At 50.3% G+C, this 19,934-nt stretch overlaps 1 protein-coding gene across 6 annotated transcripts; it reads right to left on the bottom strand.

Annotated features, from left to right (window-relative positions):
• Window positions 1–1,402: 1,402 nt before the first annotated feature.
• On the bottom strand, window positions 1,403–19,005 carry LOC136109565 (cilia- and flagella-associated protein 52-like). 6 transcript variants are annotated; one of them, XM_065852348.2, is made up of 14 exons: window positions 18,906–19,005; window positions 18,081–18,280; window positions 17,251–17,387; window positions 16,601–16,729; window positions 15,582–15,681; window positions 15,012–15,125; window positions 8,684–8,784; window positions 7,566–7,736; window positions 5,859–6,007; window positions 5,048–5,193; window positions 3,218–3,369; window positions 2,492–2,594; window positions 2,218–2,329; window positions 1,403–1,822 (listed from the first exon to the last, which is right to left on the bottom strand). In XM_065852348.2, exons 1-14 carry the CDS (start codon window positions 18,970–18,972, stop codon window positions 1,647–1,649), a joined length of 1,857 nt encoding a protein of 618 aa, XP_065708420.1. In that variant the 5' UTR covers window positions 18,973–19,005; the 3' UTR covers window positions 1,403–1,646. The 6 variants fall into 6 exon arrangements, with proteins under 6 accessions (XP_065708420.1, XP_071672445.1, XP_071672446.1 ...); XM_071816345.1 differs by lacking the exon at window positions 2,218–2,329 and having other exon boundaries at window positions 1,656–1,822; XM_071816347.1 differs by lacking the exon at window positions 3,218–3,369 and having other exon boundaries at window positions 1,686–1,822.
• Between the last annotated feature and the right edge of the window lie 929 nt (window positions 19,006–19,934).

Genomic DNA, 19,934 nt, shown 5'->3' on the forward strand with positions numbered 1-19,934 from the left:
TTCTTGAGCAGCATCTTTCCAAGCGCCGGGGCGCAGGCAGCGATACCTTTCTGACAGTAACGCCAGTTCATGCCAACCCAAAGCCATTTGCAGGTTGCAGCGGGCGCCAGGAACGCTCGCTGTGCTGATCTGCCTTTCCGCAATATCGTATGTGCGACCTTCCCTCTTCAAACCGTTCTGAACGCGATGCCTTCCTGTTCAGGCTGAATCAAACACCCATGGGCGCTGCAGCGTGCTGCAGACTGGGGAGCAAATTTGGGGTGGGGAAAATGAAAACGTCCAATGCAAGCAGGGGGGAAAAATGCTTGCTCACTATTCTGGAAAATTCCGTGTTGTTATGGCACGAACTCTCCCGCTGCCTTGGGCACCAGACAGCTGGGATGGATATAAAAGACACGGAGAGTTTTGGTTTGATCAGGGAGACACGGTGACAGGACAGTGTTGGAAACGTCTCCTCTGCCTGGGCAAGAGTCTCTGCCCCAGGGAGGCACTTGGGTGTCAGGATAAGCTCAAGAGAAGAGCCTGAACAGATCTGAGCTGAGCTGTTCCAGCTGTTCCCGGCAGAAATCCATTGTCATGCTGCCAAACCACAATAACAATAGCGAAAAAAGGGAAAACATGGTGCCCACTCTCTGGGCTTTGCCATCGGACAATGCTTCCTGTATTGGAGCCACTCCCGTCCCTTGGCACAGGCTGGAACACCCGTGCAGCCGAGGGGAAATGTGCTTTCAGACACCCCGTCCCACTGCCGCGGGCTGTACCCGGGGCTGAGCTGGGGAGAACTGGTGGGGCTGGGAGACCGGGCACGGTCCAGCTCTGCCTGTGCGCTGCCTGTGTGCTGCCTGTGCGCTGCCTGCACCACTGCCTGTGCACTGCCTGTGCGCTGCCTGTGTGCTGCCTGCACCACTGCCTGTGCGCTGCCTGTGCGCTGCCTGTGTGCTGCCTGTGCGCTGCCTGCACCACTGCCTGTGCGCTGCCTGCACCACTGCCTGTGCACTGCCTGTGCGCTGCCTGTGTGCTGCCTGCACCACTGCCTGTGCGCTGCCTGTGCGCTGCCTGTGTGCTGCCTGCACCACTGCCTGTGCGCTGCCTGTGCGCTGCCTGTGTGCTGCCTGTGCGCTGCCTGCACCACTGCCTGTGTGCTGCCTGCACCACTGCCTGTGCACTGCCTGTGCGCTGCCTGTGTGCTGCCTGCACCACTGCCTGTACCACTGTCGGCACCGCTGCCTGCACTAAACGCAGCAGACTGAATTTAAATAACAAGTTATTCATTAAATAAGAGACAGAAGAGTGCAGAGAAGAGAGAGACCATGTGAAAGCAAGAGAGAGCCCACAAATGAGTAGACGTACAAGGGAGACGATGCTGAGATGGCAGGAAAGGCGGCAGTAACAACGCAAAGTGTTACAACAACTGCCAAAATGATTTTCAGAAGTGATGAATCCTAAACAAACAGCAAATTCTTAGCTACCCTGAAAAAAACTGGAGCTAGAAAGGGTATCTAAGGACCTGGTAAATGCATACCAGGGAGTATAAATATACTGTTTACTCTAAGAGAACAAACAATTTACAACAAACTCGGTGGTAAGAAAAGAGCATTTCAGGCCCGGCTGGGGAAGCAGCAGCCCAGCAGCTCCGGCACCAGCTGTCAGCCCGAGCTGGGGTATTTCCAGGTGAGGACGGCACCGTCCGCGCTCACGCTCACGATGAACTTGTTCGCGGGGCAGATCTTGAGGCGGGTGATGCTGCCGCTGTGGCCCACTCCGACGTGAGTCACCGCGCCCTCCTGATAGTCCCACAGCTTCACCAGATGGTCGTCACCACCTGCGTCAGGCACGGAGGAAGAACAAATGATTACACCCAGTTTTGCTGCTTTTTGTTCCCTGCTCCCAGGCAGGGGAACACTTCGGTGTTCCTAGGAAGAGCGGGATATGTTTTCTTGGGCACTATGGCAAAAACCGCTTCTGTCCTACTGGGGTCAGCGTCCAGTGAAGGGCTCAGGACCTTCACCAGCAGATCCCAGTGAGCTACAGCAGCATCTCCCAAGCCTGAACTACAGCCTGAACCACACTATTTTTCTTTGGTGAATTATGTTATTTTCCCCTTGAGCTGACCCCTTTTTTCAGCTTTTTCGCACTGTACTGAGATCCTTGGTTCACTGCCTTGCTTTTCCTGGTCTCAATATGACCTCCTTTCTCCAGCTCCACCCACGCACTCACCTGTGACAAAGGACGCCCCGTCTGACGTGATGTCCATCCCGTTGATGGAACTCGACAGAGAGCCTTGCACTTCTCTGATTGCAGAGCCATCGAGCACTTCCCAGTACACAATCTAGAGAGCAGAGCAGAGCGGGGCGCTCAGCTGGCCGTGAACAGCACACGGGTTCCAGCACCGCCCTGGGACACAACCTTCCGTGCAGGGACAGGAGTTGCACCCCGGAAACAGCGCCAGACTGTGTGCTGTGCACTGCAGAGTTCCTGCAGCTTTGCTCACCTTTCTGTCTGTTCCACTGGTGATTATCTGGTACTCTCCAGGATGGTAACACACGCATTTGAACAACGTGTTGTCTAGGATCATTTGTTTTCTTACGTAACGCCTGCAAAACACCCCAAAATGAGACAGAGCAACAGCGTCAAAACCCAAACTTTGCCTGCCTGGAATGTCTCTGCCTGTGCTGTACATCAGATCTCTCTCCTTGGATATTCTCAGGCATTGCTCTGAGTTCAGGGATCCATGAAGCCCATTAGGCTATCAGTTCTGTTCCCATCACAGCTGCCCTGTAGGACTCTTGATCTCCTGTCACACAAAATGAAATGTTTAAACCCAGAATGGTTTCCAGGTGCTGTTCCCTATGCCAAGGTGTCCTCGGCCTCACCCCAGTGCAGAAAGTCTGCAGATCCGCAAGAGCTCGACAGGAGTCACCAAGTTCTGGACAACAGAGCTGGTGGGAAACTTGGGAACTCACCCGCTCCACCTTGGCCAAGCAGGATCCCACACAAGAAAACAACCGGAGACAAATGTTTGTCTGAGATTTTCTGAAAAGTTTCTAGAATTGGAGGTTCTACATTCCCTGACTTGGTTGCTCTTTCTAGGAGTTTTTATCTCTTAATGCTCTTTTTCCCCTCCTCCTCGCTATGTGGCGTCCCAAACCGGGCACAGTGGCCCTACAGATATCACCAGCACTCTAAGTGCCTTTGCAATACTAATCTGCCGCCTTACACAAGATCCCAGATGACGCACGTTCCATCCAGGCTGGCTGTGACACCCTCTTTGTCGTTCTTATTAATCTTGATGCAGGACATGGCACCTCTGTGCTCCTTCAGAATTTCCCTCAGCTTCTGGGTTTTCTCACCAATATTCCAGATCCTCACCTGAAAATCAGCAACAAACATCTGCTCTGGTACCAGCTGGTCCTGCCTGAGCTCAGGAGGAGCTTTGCTGAACTCTGCCTTTCTCTGCCAACGCGTACAGCAGCTCAGGCCCAACCGCCTCCATTGGCCTGTGGGCTATTGGTGCAGCTGACCTGTGAAGCTGAACCGAGTTCTCCACAGTGTAATCCACTTGCTTCAGGAATTCGTGACCATCAACCCCAGACCTTGGTTTTGCCAAGTGCCCGCTCTCCCATGCTTCATTTTACAGAGCTCTTGATCAGGAAAAACCACCCAGTCCATGATCTATTGCCAGTAGTGCTTTAAAGACCAAAGCACAAAGCTGCTGCAATGGAATAGAAAGGAGCTACCTGCTATTTGTCCTACACAGAATGCCAGGAACTAAACACAAAACAGCTCTTTAAAGCTTTGATGTGAAACACGTGCCTGAAAGCACCTCTTTTCCCTGTGCTGGTAACAGCAAAAATCTTTCTGCTTTGAGGACTTGATCCTTCACACCTTGCACGTCCGGTCCCACTGGTGCTGAACATTGCAATGTCTGTTCACCTCGACATTCCACTCAGGCCAAATCCCAGCGAAAATTTAGACATTTAGACAGCGCCATCAAAGGCAGAGAAGAGCTGACCATCCACGCTTTCGAGGCTGATGCCGAGTTCCCGAAGGGATCTGGATGCCCAGCTCCCACTTGCTCAAAGCTCAGAGCATCCAGATCCCTTCGGCAACCCTGAAGTCACAGCTTCCTGAGGATCAATTCTGACAGCACCATTAGCACTGCAGAGCAGCTTTTTTGTGTTCCGAACGAGTACTGCAAGAGCACCCCTGCAGTTCTCCTTTCTGCTTAACCAGCCTTCAGCTGTAATTCTGTCTCAGCTGCCCTTTTAATCCAGAGATCAACCACCTAGAGCCCGGGCCCTTCTGTGTGTGTTGATACAGAACCCAGATCCTTGTCTTTGCGTCCTCTCGCTTATCACCCCTGACGTCTCTGTGCAGCGAGACGAGGCAGCGCTGCCCTTATTGCTCTATAGCAGATTGTGTGGCCAGAAAAGAATTGAATTGAACTGCACAGGTATGATGCCTACAACATGTTTTCTGATGTTTACTGTTATTTGTATCGGAATGTTTCCATAAGTGTATTAGGAACTGAGTTCTTATTAGAGCCTTTTATTAACACCATCACCTAGAGCAGATGGTACCATCCCAGAAAATTAGGAAGTTACCCCACAGACACTATGGATACATAAAGTGAACTTTGTGCCACTAAATGAACTCATACAGGTCAATTTGGACAGGACTGGGACGTCCAAAGCAATGACAGAAAGAAACTCTGTGCTAGAGCACAGTTACACGGAGGCTCGCAAACAATGGCTAATGCAGATAAGCCAAACATAGGGGAGAGACAAATGATCAAAAAGGATTAAGAGCATATTCTGCATTAGAAGGATTTCCAAAACTACCGTGCCAGAAGAAATCGGGGCATTGTTTTACATGATGCCCTCTGAGAGCAGAGATTTGCACATCTCAAAAGCTGATACCTTTGAACTCTGTCCTTTGCTCAAGCGGAAGCTCAGAACAGCTCCCATTCTGACTGAGCAGTTCCAGACAATTCGCAGGCCCTGTGACGAGTGCACGAAGCTGCTCCAGGTTTTTAAGCACAAATTACCTGCCCGTCACCTCCTCCGCTAATGATCTGTTTGCAGTCGCTGGTCGCAGCAATTGCCGTCACTCCCAGGTTATGGGCGTTGTTGATCTCGTACATTGGCTCTCCAGTAGCTGGCACGAAGGCGCGGATCTTCCCGTCATTCCAAGCTGATGAACAGAAAGAAACAGACTGCCCAGGCGCACAGACTTTCCTCACACTATTGTCGCTCTGTCCTTTCCAAACGAACCCGTTTTTATAATTAAGTTCCTGCATAAGGCCACGCTGTTAGATCACCAGCATACCCGTGAAAACCACTGCACTGCAGATAGCCCGCAGAGCTACGGTCCCAAACACACTATTGAAATTTAATTGCTTTTGGATTCTGGCTGTGGACAAAGTGGTTTGGTAACCATGGGGAGGCTGCATGGCTGCTCTAGGACTGCAGGAGTCCCTGTGTCAGCAACTTGCACATGGTGATGGATGGCAGCTTTATGTAAAAGGTGCTCTACATACATCACAGGTGAAGCTGCTGCACACGACAAGGTTGATATTTCAGAATCAGATAATTTAAATAAGGCTGAACCACATTCTGGATTGCCGGAATTCACTGATCCAAAGTAAGGTCTCCAGCCCTTGCCTTCTACCCTCACCGCAACTGCAGCACCAGGACAGCGGGGCTGCCAGCAAAGCCCATCGGACCAGCTGCAAGCAAAGAGGCCCTTGGGTCACGCCAGGAACTCCATTTAAACGCTTTCCCAATTTAATCGTCTCTTCATTTTAACATACTGATGTTTGTTAAGTTGAGCAACCACGGCTCTGGACTGCCCATTACCTGAAAGGATGACCATGCCGTCCCTCGTCACCTCGACTGCCTGGCAGGTGACGTTGGGGACGGTGATTCGCAGCCGCTCCCAGCGTTCCGGCGTGTACCACACTCGAATGTCGTTTGTGGAGCAGGTAACGAACAAGTCCGAATGCCCCCTGGGGAGTTCAGAGAGGAGAGGTAACGAGGAGGGGCACACAGAAACGCTCCCTGCTTTGTCACAGCTCAAATCGTCCTCCAAAGCTCGGCTTTGCTCACCTGCAGCTGGGATCTGCCCCACAGGGATCCCCATGGCTAAGACAAAGGCCTTTTGTGGAGGATCACCTTTCTCACATGAGATTCCCCTGCTTTGGGTTCTCTTCAAAGATTCATTTTATAGGGAAACTAAAAGAACTCTTTCTGCTGAAGTTGTGACATTTATTCCCCATATTCAATCTCTAAACAACTTCGTGTGTTCTATAGAATAGACACAAAAGTGGGTGTAAAAGTGCTGCCTGCCCAGATTTAACATCAGGGACTCACAGCAGCCTCACATTGTAAAGATGTCATTTTTTATCTTGCTTACTGGTTGATTCCCATTCAACAGCGCTGAAGGCAATAGAAATGATGGCAAAAGTCTGTTCATAATATACTTGTTATACATGTTGGAATAAAACAAGACCTGCAGCATTTCAAAAGCCATGGGACAGAGCGCTTTGAAATAAGCTCTAAGCCACACGTCCCAGGGATACAACAGCAAGTGACATCTAGAAAGGTACCGCGAGCTTTTGTTCAACATCTCCATCAATGCCCAGAAAGATGAACCAGGACAGAGAAAACCGGCACAACAAAAGCGTGGCCTCTTTCAAGCCCAGCCTGCACGGGTGCTTTATCAACCAGGATAACATCAGCGAGTGAAGCATTCTGAAATAAGCCAGAACAGGGAAATTAAGCCCGTATTTCCCAATCAGCAATAGGCTTTGCTCAAGAGCAGGTAACAGATAAGAAGTTTAAACATCTACGCAAGGATGCAGTCCTGTAGTCCTTACAGTCACCACTAACAGCTGTGACACAGGGGTGCCAATCAGCGGTACCAGCATCAGATCACCCTAAAGCTCCACCTGATTTTCTCATTAAATGAGAAGACGTGGTTTTGAGGCTGGCGGCGGGCAGGGAGCAGCGCTTCCTGCACCCTGCACTCACTGCACCTCGGTGACATCTGATCCTTTGTGCTGTGTCGAGAAGAGAAGCAATAAAAATATGCCAAAAAGAAAAGCGTTCATTGGATCAAAATCCCATTTTCTATCTGGAGAGATGATCCATTGTGGGTTTAAAAAAATGAAATAAAGTGTCACGATGCTACTACACAGGAAGGGAACATTTGTGTGTGATCACAAGACAAATGCAGAGCGACCCTGGGGCAAAAGGGGGAGGCTGCCATCCCTGCCGGTGCCCAAACATCAATAATTCCAGTCTTTTTACTTATCATCCTTTCTGCAGATCAGTGATCTTTCCAGCTCTCCCACTGAACTGCTGCCTTCTGCTTTGAAGCAGCTGCTCCCCGTCACCCCGGCGTTTTTTGGGCAGGTGGCAGCATCGCCTGTATCAATCATCCCGTACAGATGGTACCAGGCTCTGGGTTCCGTGGTAAAAGCTGCGCACACAGGCACCCTGACCTCAGCGGCAGCTCCTCAACCTCCCGCACCAGCCAAATACAGCCCAGCCCGTTATACTCACGCAGGAAAAACAATGTCGTTGACGGCTTCGGTGTGACAGACGGCGACCAGCTCCTCTTTAAATGTAGCGTAGGCACTGCGGTACATCTGGCATTTATTTGTCCCTATAAAGAACTGGTCGTCCCGACCTCTACACGTCAGGGAAGTGACACCACCTTCAACTCGCATTCTCCTGTGCAAAGAAAGCAGAGGTTTGGCCCGACATTGACCTCGAGGAACTTTCATTTTCCAGCTTCTAGAGAATTTGACTTTCGCTGTTTCCCCAAAAAGCTCCGCACTAGGCTGTGATATCAATATGCAAGAGCGCGGTCAGGACTAACATTTCATTCCCAGTCATGTTTACTACTTCCCGTGATCTTGCCTGTCCCACCTGCTGCTCTGCCAGGGCTGGCACAGGCAGCGCTTTGGAGACTTGATTTTCTGGACCAGGGCCTAAGGTAACAACATCCTTGTCGATATTCTTGCTCAAGTGCACTTAAATATCCCACTTTCAAGGATATTTCCAGACAGTTCAGGCCTTCTGGGAATAGTTTCAATTGTACAAAGCTAAGCTTGCAGAACTGTACACTTGAATGGGATATTCAAGCAACGCCAAATGAGTACGTGAGCCCAATTTTCAAATCACGTATGGGGAAATGACGCCTGCAGCTTTCTATTTTGTATGCAGAAAAAAGCCTTGCAAATACTCCAGCACCTCCAGACACGTGCCTATAAAATGAGCAGAGCCCTCCTTTACAATCCCATGTCCCCCATCAAACCCTCTTGGAGATGGCAACTACTACTCTTTCTCACCCAGTGTAAATAAGCATCATTCTATTGACTTCAACAAATCTGTCTGGCTTTGCATCAATTTAGGATCTGACTGCTACTGCTCCAAAGGAAACAACAGCCATTTACAAGGCAGGATCAGAGGGCACTTCCGTGCAAACGCACGCAGTAATTTTCAGTTTGCTCCAACCTCATGACACTGGAACCATACTGTGTATTCTGTCTGCAGGACTGAAAAACTGAGAGTGACTTGGATTATGCCTCTCCACAGAAATGATTGGTTCTTACACCGTGACCCTTTTGGAGGAATTGTCACCTCTCCCCTCCTGACTCTTCCATCTACAAACTCACTTCTTTACTTGGAAGTCTGAGCCTGTGCAGAGAGCTACAGTCCCTTCTCCGGTGCCGACTATTAAACCTCCTGTCTTCAGCAAAAGCAAAGCTGTGACTCCCTAGGAGAAAACAGGATTAAAACACAATCGGATGGGAGCAGAGGCTCTTTGCTGCTGCAGCCACGCTGAACAGCACAACGGAGTCTTTACCGGGCTCCCGACGGCGGTGCTTATCTCACTCCAATATGGCTTTATCAGTATTTTTCACTGACCTGGGCTAAAGAGTGGCTCTCTAGAGGGAGAAGGGAGAAAAGAGTTATTAATTGCAGGTCTGTATGAACTAACACAGTACGAGGAGCGAGCAAACAGCATCATGGATTCCTCAGAGCAGCTGGGACACGTACAGAGCCTGACCTCATCGCAGCAAGTGATACCCACACCGTGGACCGGCACTTGCGCTTTTCCTTCCGCGTGTCCTTCATCCATCAGCCACGAAACAACAGAGGATACAACTCAGCTTAAATGGTCTTTCCTACAGCTCTTTTTAGGATGATCCTCTGCATCTCAGGCCTCTCTCTCTGTCTGAAAGATGCGATCCCATCTCCCACCTATTAGTAACAAAATCCGTTTGTCACAGAAAAGCTTTGGAAATGAGTCAGCCCATCGTCAACACGGGTTTCTGCTGTTACTGAGCAGAGCAGACCAACGGGAGGCCAGCCATTGGAAAAGGAGAAACGCTGTTCGGTGGATAAAGTACCAGGCTACAGGAAACAAATGCCTGACAACAAAATCAACAAAAACCACCCAAACAAATGAAAACAGTCCTCAGCCTGCCACAAAATCCAAGTGTAAGAAGAGTCAGATCTGCTTCAGTTCTGCTACCTGTGAAGTAATATTACTGTTCCATGTACAACAGATTAATTCTTGAAAATCACCAAGAGACTCCAAGATAGGCTGCCAGAGGAGTGAAATGACTTCTGTGGGGTTAAATCCTGATATTCTAACTTGGGAAAATATCCCTACGAGCTTGGGGGAACTTCTGCATGAGTGAAATGGAAAGGACAAAACCATGAAATAAAGCAGCTTTATGCCACCAAACTGGACCTGAAAACCAAGTTCCCATCCCAGAGGCGCCTGCAGAACCTGTGGCCGGCGGCTGCTCCGCCCAGACAGACCCGCAGGGACGGGCAGGAGCTGCTGGACGGACACCGTGAGTCACCGTCCAGACTCCAGCAGCATTTGCCGCTCCCAGGTTCATAAGCGCTATTGCCAGCCCTCGGATCCCACCAGCAGGTTCGCAATGTTCAGATTGTTCTTCCCTTAAGCCCGAGCCATTATGTGAAAACAACAATTTCTGTTTGGTGGTGGCTCTTCTGGGAAAAACAATGCCCAGCTCCAGCATTTAGTGTTGTGAAAGCACCAAGAAGTCAATTCTCAAAGAGCAACCAAGAGGCGACTCAGTAATTCTGTATTTGTTCCCCAGGAAGAAACCCCTGTCGTGGGTTTGCTTTGTGACTGGGGAACACACACAGATGCCGCTGCTTTAGGATTCAAAGTCTGACACCTAAGCAGCACCCCCAGCCTTCCTCAAGCATTGATCTGGCCTAAGCCACAAAGTGTTGGTTTTCTGCGCGGAAAGGACTGAAGGTCTAAGGAAGGAGACAGAAGTGAAGAAAGAAGAGAAAACAAAATGGACATCTGAGCTGTTCAGACCCAGAAAGGACGCTGCAAAAGCCACACACGGGGTCTGATGAATCTGGGAAAATTACTTTGCTTCAATTATCCACGCAAATAGAAGCAATAGGTTGTTTTTAAAGGCTTGCTTATACGTTTTAAAGGAAAAAACCCCAAATGACTGTAAGCGTAACTGTGCATTCCAGCGCTGGCAACGCAGGCAGCCTCGCACCTACCTACGCATTGGCTTAAAGACGATTTAACTTGAGGATCAAATACCCATGGGCTGCAGAAAAGAACCTGACACACACTCTCCCGCTCTGTAATCCATCAGCACTGATTGCCCCGTTTGCCGGCTCCAGCAGCAGCACATCCGCAGTCTCCTGATCGCTGTGACAAACACGACCTGCGGAGAGGATCTTCTGCCACATTCTCACAGCGGCAGCGGCGCCGGGTTTCATGCAAATATTCTCAGCAAACGCACAGGAACAAAGGGATTCTTTTTAACTAGAAAGACGATCCACAAGCAGAGCGGTTTCTGAGCAACGCTTCTGGAAACTTCCTCCGAGGTGCTGGCAGCGTTTGGCGAGTCCCCTGTTCCCACGGGCCCATCACCTGGCTGTTGAGCTCCTGGTGTGCGGTTTTGCCTGTAAAATCTTCCACCCCAGCTGCCCTTTGGGTTCAGCGTTATGGCAGGTGGCAGCATTACAAATCCAACCTATGACTACGGAGTTTATCTGATTACAGCTCCTTGCTCATAAATTAAAGCTTTGGCGGCGCTGCCAACACCGCTCTGATTGTTCCAAGCTGTTCTCTTCAGTTCTTCAATTGGAGAGGGAAGCAGGTATTATTAAAACAGAAAAAAACCCAAAACACCCAAACCTTAGAACAGCCAGGATTCATTGCCAGGCTCTCAAAATCATCAGAGTTCCGCTTCAACCTTAATTTGACAATTGTGCTTCTCTCTTGTCCAGTCTGTTCTTTGAATTACCAGCAGTAAACAGCTTTATAAGCTTTAAAAGCTGCACTTGTTATTCATAGAGCCAAGTAGTCCACGTTAATGATGCGATGAATACTCTATTTCATACCCTGCCAGTCCTCTTGTAGGTGAAATGCAGAGCCTAACGTAGGAGGTTAAAAATACCACCATTCATTATTGACTTCTTACCCAAAGAAACCAGCGCTTTCAAGTACGACTATAAATAAAAACACCATCAAAACTGCAGCCTGCCCGGTCCCCTCCTGCAGGGATTCCTGCTCTGTGTCCCACTCGGATCTCTTGCAAAGTTCCTGAGCGCTCTGTGAAATCTTCCAGCGCATCTCCTGTCAATATTTATTTCTTTTTACAATGCAAATCACTCCAACTATTTCTGAAAACGCGTTTGCAATGGTGCATCCCTCTTCGCATTCCAACAGGTGCCTTACAGCTCCTCAGGCCCGCGGCAGGGATCAAAATTCACTTTGCGGTTTATTCCAGTATTTATACACCTTAGAGAAAGGCACCTAAACTTCATTCCAGGTAGATGGAAAACAAGTTGCTTCATCATAACAAACTATTTTGCCGCTCCTCTTCAGAACAGAAACAAAGAAATCTTCAGATCGTGTCTATACAATAAACACGTTCTTATGTATCTAAAGGCAAAGTTCCTTTAAGGGTGCCCCAACCTGTTTTCAATAGAATCTCCTCCTCGCCCCGCAGTATCTGAACCCTTTACAGATGTGCTCGGCGTGGGGTGGCTGTGGATTCCAGGTTTGCCGTTTCCTGCTTTGCCACCCGATCGTAATTCCCCGGGGCAACTGGTGCACATGGTTTGCAGAGGTTTGTTCACAAACACAGACAGAATTGCAATGCGTGGCTCCAGAGGGGAGAAGTTTTGGTACAAGTGCTAATGCAAGGTACATTTTCAAGAAAGATACACAAGATGTCTTGGTTAGCAATGGGACGGACTAAATTGTGTGGAAACAAGGATGCAAACAGTTTTGTTTTGATAAATGCTGTGGTTTTGACTTGAAAAAACATCTGCAAAATACCTCTTTTGGGATTGGAGGTGAGGCTACAACTGGAAATTTCTTCCATAAAACGTGAGATCCTACGTGTGTTCAGCGAGCACTTGTTGACAGTCTGGTGACAAGGTGTGATTTGTGTGCAGAGATGTGCAGTGGGTGGGCGGAAAGGGAATCAGAGCATGGAGCTGGGAAATAGAGCTGGAGTGTGTGAGAGGGGATCTGTGGCCGAGACACTGACAGTAACTGCAGAGAAAAACGTACCAGCACCTTCCCAGTGACTGCAACAACACGGGTTTGCCCTGGTGAATTCCTCACCTGGGGCACAAGGGAAGTGCATTGGGAAGAGCGAGGGAAGAGAGCAAGAGGAGAAGGGGTGACAGGGCTGAGCGTGTCCGACCGAAAAGCCTGTGAACAGAAATGCCTGTCTGAAGCGGGAGGGGAAAGGAGGAGACTGGGAGGACTCCTCGTTATTTCCATCCAGTGTGAATGTCTCCTTTTCTCTCCCAGCTCCCCAAACGACCAGTGCCACATGCTAAGAAGCTGCCACCGCATTACACTAATAAACCCAAGTTGAAGCCAGATTAGCACCTGCCAGCTGAGGTCCCGTCCACAAGGCTGGCAGGCAGCTGTGATGAAATCACTTCTGGATCTTCCCTGCTCCTCAACACCTTGTCAGCCTCTTGCACAGTCAAGGGGCCTGTTTTCCCACAGCTTTTCACTCTCAGAAGCAATGTCTGCTGAAGCTCACGATGCTCCAAAGGTCTCTGCCACAAACTGCGGTTCCTATAGATTCACCTTACAATAAAATCCCTCATAGTACGGACTGGACTGTGGTCTGGCTTTGAGCGTCAGCTTTTTCTTTTGGATCCCCAAGCGGCACAGCATCCTGCTCGTGACCCTGCCTGACGGCTTCTTTTGCAGTGCTCTCAGAAGTGTATTTTTGGTGAAGTTTTGTTTCAAGTGCATTTGGCACCTTTCCCTCAGCCCTGAGGACAAAGGAGTTCACGCCCTCGGGTGGCTTCAATCAGGGGCTCTGGGCAAGGTGCATGTGCTGCGAGATGGAGAAGACTCAAAGCACGCAGGCATTGAAAGGGGAGGTGACAGTCAACAAGGCCTTGGCCTAAGAGAGAGCACAGAGCAGCCACGGGTCCTGCGTGGACGCAAAGCCCTGCAGGGGGGCAGCCGGACAAGGGGCTCAACCGCGGCCAGCGCGGGTGTCCCCACACGGGGACACACCTGCAGCGAACGTTCCATTGCCAGCAGGAAAACAAACACATCCATTCTTGTCATTTAAGATGTACACAGAAAAAAACTGCTTGCATTCCTTCAGTTCAAGTGGGAAAAACAAGTAATAACTTCTCCACCCTTCTAGAAGAGAGAAACATTGAACTGTATTTCAAAGGATTCAGTGGGTCCAAGTCATCCCAGAGACATGGGCCTGCATTTGTAACGCAATAAATATTTCATCTGGAACTGGCACATACATGGTTTGCAGGCACCTGCACAAGCAAAGTTCAGGAGGTTGAGAGAAACAAGCCCAGAGCAGCTTTTTGTTTGGGGCTGACTGTGAATTGCTCTCCCAGCCCCTGTGGGGCTTGTGCTGCTCTCAGAGCAGATCTGCTGCCCCGCAGGACAGCGGCCCCGCGGCGTCCCCACCAGCACAGCCGGCCCTCCCGCGGCAGCGCTGCCCCTGCTGCTCGCTGCGGGGCCTTGCTCACAGAATGCAGAACACATCCCAACTTAGGCAAGGTATAAACCGAGAAGCTACAGGAAGCCTTTTATAGCAACAAATACAGAGAAATCAACAACAACTGTACCAGCTGGTGTTGATTGTTTTATCATTACAGCTCCCTGCATGCAGAATTCTTGTACAACCAAAGGTCAAAAGCTCCTTATTCAGGAGATAACTCCTGTTTGAGGATGCTCATACCCACAAGTATTAGAGACAAAAAAAGCTAAGTTAAAAAAACCCTTGGGCTTATGAAGTCAAGAGCTCAGAAGTTAAAAAGCAATAGAATCAATGTACCCTGTGCAACCTTGTTTTGTCCAAATTGTGCATATGCATTACAATAAACTCTTGAATTCTATTATTTATACTGCCTTTTCCAGTAAGATCTCTGCCTCACCAGTAGCAGAATCAGAACTGCAAAAAGACAAAGGGAAGCGGGGGAATGGGATGGGGAACAAACATAAAAACAAAAGTTCAGTCCAAACAATTCAACACATTTGTGAGATCTGACTATAGGACCTTACAGCAGTAAGTACGGGAAAGCCTCTCAAATAAGCGCTTCTACCAGTCTCCCCAGGAACGTCCTCTGTCTCACTCCAGCTCACATCTTCTTAAAAGAAGCAAAAAAGTCAGAACTACTCCATTTTTATTACTGCTTTTCACTTTTTGTGACATTTATCAGATTAATTGTACAAGAGTTTGTGGGATGACGCATGAGATTCAAGTAAAACCCAAATTCTGAGCCAAATGAAGCTCAACAAAGCCAGGACAGCGGCCTCAGCCTTCAGCATTGACATCGAGACACAAGGAACTGACAGCGCAGGAAAAGGGTCAGTCTGAGAATCCGCTTTGTAATGGTTCTCCCGCAGGTTGCTCTTTCAGTCACTAACAAAGAGCAGGACAAGGACGGAATTGGAGTCACAGAGCTGCTACTCACCATGCTAAACTTCTTCTGGGGCCCACAGGCAGTCACCACCTTGCTGCTTGTGTTCACTTTCAGGACATCTCCACTCGTTGTGCCAAGATAAAAATCATCATCATCATTTGTCACCTGTAAGAAAGCACAAAAAAAAAGAGATCATGGTCTGTATACTGAGACCCGTGTCCCACGCCTGACACTGGGCTGCATGAACAGCTTTATTTCAGTGGATTGCCAAGGTTTCACCTGGGGGAATCCAGCCAATGTTTCTGTTCCATCACACGCACAGATCCAGAACACTGCTGAACGCCAGACACTTTCTAACCAAATCTAGATCAGATTTTGAAGCATAAAAACATGGGTGCTGGAGCCCGTGACCGTAACACGTGCTGCTTCTCTTCAGGAGCATCCAGAACACTCTTTCCCAGAGGCCGTGGGAGATCATCTGCCAAGGCCAATGCTGAGGAACTTCGCTGCCGTCACGCGCTTGGGACCGACATTTCTAGCATTATTAAAGAAACTCGTGGTTTTTTCTCTGGTCTGTACAGAGTTTCTGAGTTTAGCAAAGTCATCTTGGCTGAAACGTACCTGAACACACATGGCGATTCTTTTCAGCTGCCCCGCGTAGCATTCAGACGGATGGATTTTTTTAGTTGCTGTATCGAGTTCCCACACTCGAATGGTGAAACTATAAGAACGAATAGAGTGGGATCAAATCCATATATGCAGAAACCTCCATGTTTTTTTCAGTACTACAAGAAGCAAAAAGCCTTCACAAGGCTCCATTATTCTGATCTTTTAATAAGGAGAAAAACAACAATATCAGAGAACTCTCTTATGGAAACTTTTTCCGGGTAAATCAAAAATCTTAAGGGTTCAGCAAAAACATATGTGAGGATATGTCAGGACACTTTCAACTCTGTTCTACTGCAATTTAATTGACGACATCAGAGACAATGTAATATCTTTAAACAGAGTCACCCTCACATTTAACAAAGTGCTAAAATTGCAAAGACGAGCACTCGTAAGTGCAAGTGCAGCCAAGAGCATCCAAAGCCTTCCCTGATGTACAGGGAGGTGCAGGCCCTCAACAAGTTTAAACGTCAGGCTGGATATATGGGCGCTGCCGCCAATCCTTGCAAAACGTGACATTTTGTACAACTTTTGTTACAAGCCAGTGACCAACTGTACATCACATCTGGTGAGGACAGGAGATCATCCAAAGACCGGCAAGACATCATTGTTTTGACATTAATTAACCATTGTTCAGGGGCACTCATTGACTGCTTTTCTTGTGTAAACACTGGCAACTAAATATTTTAAACACTGCACGGGGAATGCTGAGTACAAAATCCTGCTATCAGGAGCAGAAGTGGCGCATGTGGGTCGCTGTGTGCTGCTCTGAAAACATATTGGTACATGGAGAACAAGCAGAAATGCCTTATGGGTACAAGCTGACGGATATTCATGAGTCCATTCAGAGTAAAAAGAAACAACACAAGCACACAGTTGCTTAAGTTTCCTTGTAGTTAAATAAAGACTCTTTGTAAAAGGAAATAGGGCCAGGGGTTCTCTCGCTCTGTTCGTTCCTCTCAACAAACCCTTACTTTCCAGCAGTGACAAACATCTCGTCTCTGCAGCTGGAGCACACGACGACGTTGGCATTGCCAGCGCTGCGCGGCGAGGCCGGGCTCCCACACACAGCCTCTCTCTTACTGACGTCCCACACCATCACCCTGCAGGAGAAGAACAGCCTTGGAACAGCTTTGCCTTTTGACATCACTTGGAAGTCAATTACTGAAACACAAAAGCAAGATAAAGCCTATAGTCCTACAGTCTGTTCCTACCAGGACACACAACAGATGTAACTTTGTAGAGATTCTACCCTAGAAAAAACTTATCACCAAAGTGTGGAACTGCAGTTTACATCCCCTGCTGCTGAAGCAAGGCTACGTGTATTTATCAGATTCCTGCGGAGCACGACTCAAATCATATAGAATCACAGAACAGTTGGGGTTGGAGGGACCTTCCCAGCTCCCCAGTGCCCCCCCTGCCATGAGCAGGGGCATCTTCACCAGCTCAGGGTGCTCAGAGCTCCGTCCAGCCTGGCCTGGGATGTCTCCAGGGATGGTTCATCCACCACCTCTCTGGCCAACCTAGGCCAGGCTCTCACCACCCTCACGGGAAAAACGTCTCAGGCCGCTCATAGAATCTGATTCTTGTCAAAAATCTTGTGCCAAGAAGCAGAAATCCTTACCTGCCGTCGTCCTGGCCTCCCAGGGACACAAGATAAATGCCTCTGGGCGAGAACGAGAGTCCCTCAACTTTGCCCTCGTGCAGCGAGAGCCGAGCAAGTAACTCCTGCTTTGGGAAATCCCAGAGGATGATGTCTGCCTGCGGGGCAAAGCAGAAGGGGGGATGGCAGAGCAGGAGATGTAACACGCAGGATCAGGGAGAACAACGTTCTCTGGCAGGAAAGTTCTTAGAAGGAGCCCAGCCCAAGCTTCTCTGCAGCCCTGGGCACCACTGACACAAAGAGGCTTCAGATGGGCTGCTGTAAGAAGCATTATTCCAGTTGAGCACTTGAGTAGCTCTGCTTCATTTCAGCATCTAAATTTACCCTGAGACACCAAGTATTTGACTTAGATTGTAAAGTACTGAAAACACTAAAACCTGATTCCTTCCAAGTGTCTTGGGGTCTTTCAAATAGGCAAAAAATAAAACGTAAAGAACTTCAGAGGTCTAAAAATGCAGCTCTGGAACTCAGGCCTCACTTGAAATAGAACAGCATTTATTAATTACTGTCTAATGAGATTTAGGCTGCCACACGCCCACAACACTTTGGATAAAAAAGACTGGAACTAAAAATCCCTCAATCCGAGGGAGACTGCTTAATGTTTTACAAAAACATAAAGGCACATCCAGCAACGGAGGAACTACAATTTCCCATTCCCTTCAACATCCCCCCATTGCAGATATTTGTTTCCCAACAAAAGAAAAAATAAACGAAAGGTGTTCCCACCACTGGCAAGCCAGCTCCAATTTCTTTGGGCAATACTAAGCGGTTAAAATCAGAGCATTATCCACCTTGAATCCAATGCAGGTGACTTGTCCTGAAGCGACGTACGTCCCATCCCTGGACACGGCAACGCAGGACACGTTGTTGGTGTGGCCGTGCAAGAAACTCTGCTTCTGAGTGTCCAGGTGCTGAATCACCACCGTACAGCCCAGGGGGTACAGGATGTGCTCCTTGTCGGGGTGGCAGATGAGCCCACAGGGAACATGTCCTGCAAGAGAAACGGGTGAAAGATCCGCTGGCTGCCAACAGCTCAGGGGCTGCAGAAATCACGGGCTCCCCACGGTTTACCTCACAAGGCGGGGCGGGGGTGGGGGGGAGGAAAAAAGCCTTCCAGTTCTCCCCAAAGCTGTTCAGCAGAACAACCCCGTGTCAAACAGCAGGGTCACCCTGACAAGGTCTGGACCACGCTGTGGCTCCTGCAGCTCTGTGGATTCACACGGCGCAGAGGCCCCAGCGCTCCAGCACAGAGGGCTCTGAGGACACCGCACCCGGCCCTGGGTGCCATGACCTCCTCACAAGAGCGGCAAGGCCGCACATTTCCCTTGGTGCCCAGCCCCACCCCAGTGTTTACAACAGCGTCTGCGCAACCTGAGCTGCTTTCATGTGGAAATTAAACTCTTCTCATTCTGGGGAGCTGGGTAATTGGAAAACAAACAAAAAACCCTGCAATTCAGTCAAACTCGTCCTGTTCTTCACTTCGCATCGGTCTCTGGCAGCGCTGCCCCTGCGGCGCCGGGGAGGGGGCGAGGGCGGCGGGAGCGCCCGGGTCCCCCCTGCTCACCCCACGGTGCCCCACGCCGGCCCCACGGCGCCCCCCGCCCGGCCCGCGGTACCGTTGAAGCCGATGGCCGCCTGCAGCTCCAGCTCCCCCACCGCCCCGTCCCCCTTGGCCGCCGCCATCGCCACCGCTCCCGGACGCGCCTCCAGCGCAACGGCGCCTGCGCGTCCCGGCCGCCAGGGGGCGCTGTTGGGCGGCGGGCGCCCCCCGGCGCGAGGCGGCCGGGCCCTGCGCGTGTCCGCGCGGCCGAGGCGGGAACGCGCGGAGCGGCCGGGCGCGTGGGTCCCGCTGCAGCCCGGGGCGGGCGGGACACGGGGGAGCGATCGCTGCGCGTCCCCTCACGCGTCCCCTCTGCTTCCCCTGCGCGGTTTCAGGGCTTTGTTTCCTTCTCCAAGAGCTCTGAGCTGGATTCGAAGCGGGGGCGCTGGTAGCTGGGCTGGCACCGGTGGGGCTGCACTCCAGCGTTGATGAAGAGCGGGAGGCCTCCCATCCCCCTGGGGGGAAATTGGTGCGCTCAGCTCGCTCTCTGAAATGCCTGCACACCAATGCACAGCGTGGGGAGCAAGCAGGAGGAGTCAGAAACCTGTGTTCGGGCAGGAGATCGTGACCTGGTGGCAGTGACGGAGCACGGTGGGACAGCTCCCGCGGCTGGGCTGTGCTCAGGGGTGGCTGTGTCCTGCTCAGGACGGACAGGCCAGCCCGGCGTGCTGGTGGAGTTGCTCTTTACCTGAGAGAGCAACTACAATGCACTGACTGTTGTCCAGGCACGGATGAGGAGCGAGTTGAGTCTGTGGGTGAGAGTCAAGGGGCAGGCTGGCAAGGGGGATACTGGTGTGGGTGTCTGGTACAGGCCACCGGGGCAGGGTCAGGGAGTTGATGAGGCCTCTACAGACAGCGGAGAGCAGCCTCACAGTCACAGGCCCTGGCTGTGGTGGGGGATTTTAACTTCCCTGATGTTTGCTGGAAGGACTGCTCGGCCAGCAGCCACAGTCTAGGAGGTTCCTCCAGTGCCTTGACGAGAACTTTGGGATGCAAAGGGTGGAGGAGCCGACGAGAAGAGGTGCCCTGCTGCACCTCATCCTCA

Source organism: Patagioenas fasciata, chromosome 18, assembly GCF_037038585.1.
Source record: "Patagioenas fasciata isolate bPatFas1 chromosome 18, bPatFas1.hap1, whole genome shotgun sequence".
Lineage (NCBI taxonomy): Eukaryota > Metazoa > Chordata > Aves > Columbiformes > Columbidae > Patagioenas > Patagioenas fasciata.

Coding starts and splice junctions, on each gene's coding strand:
- LOC136109565 (XM_065852348.2), bottom strand. CDS start 18,972: ATGGCGGCGGCCAAGGGGGACGGGGCGGTGGGGGAGCTGGAGCTGCAG. Junction 7,737..8,683: donor TCAGACTTCCAAGTAAAGAA/GTGAGTTTGTAG, acceptor TTCTTTGCACAG/GAGAATGCGAGTTGAAGGTG. Junction 6,008..7,565: donor AACGACATTGTTTTTCCTGC/GTGAGTATAACG, acceptor TGAACTCCCCAG/GGGGCATTCGGACTTGTTCG.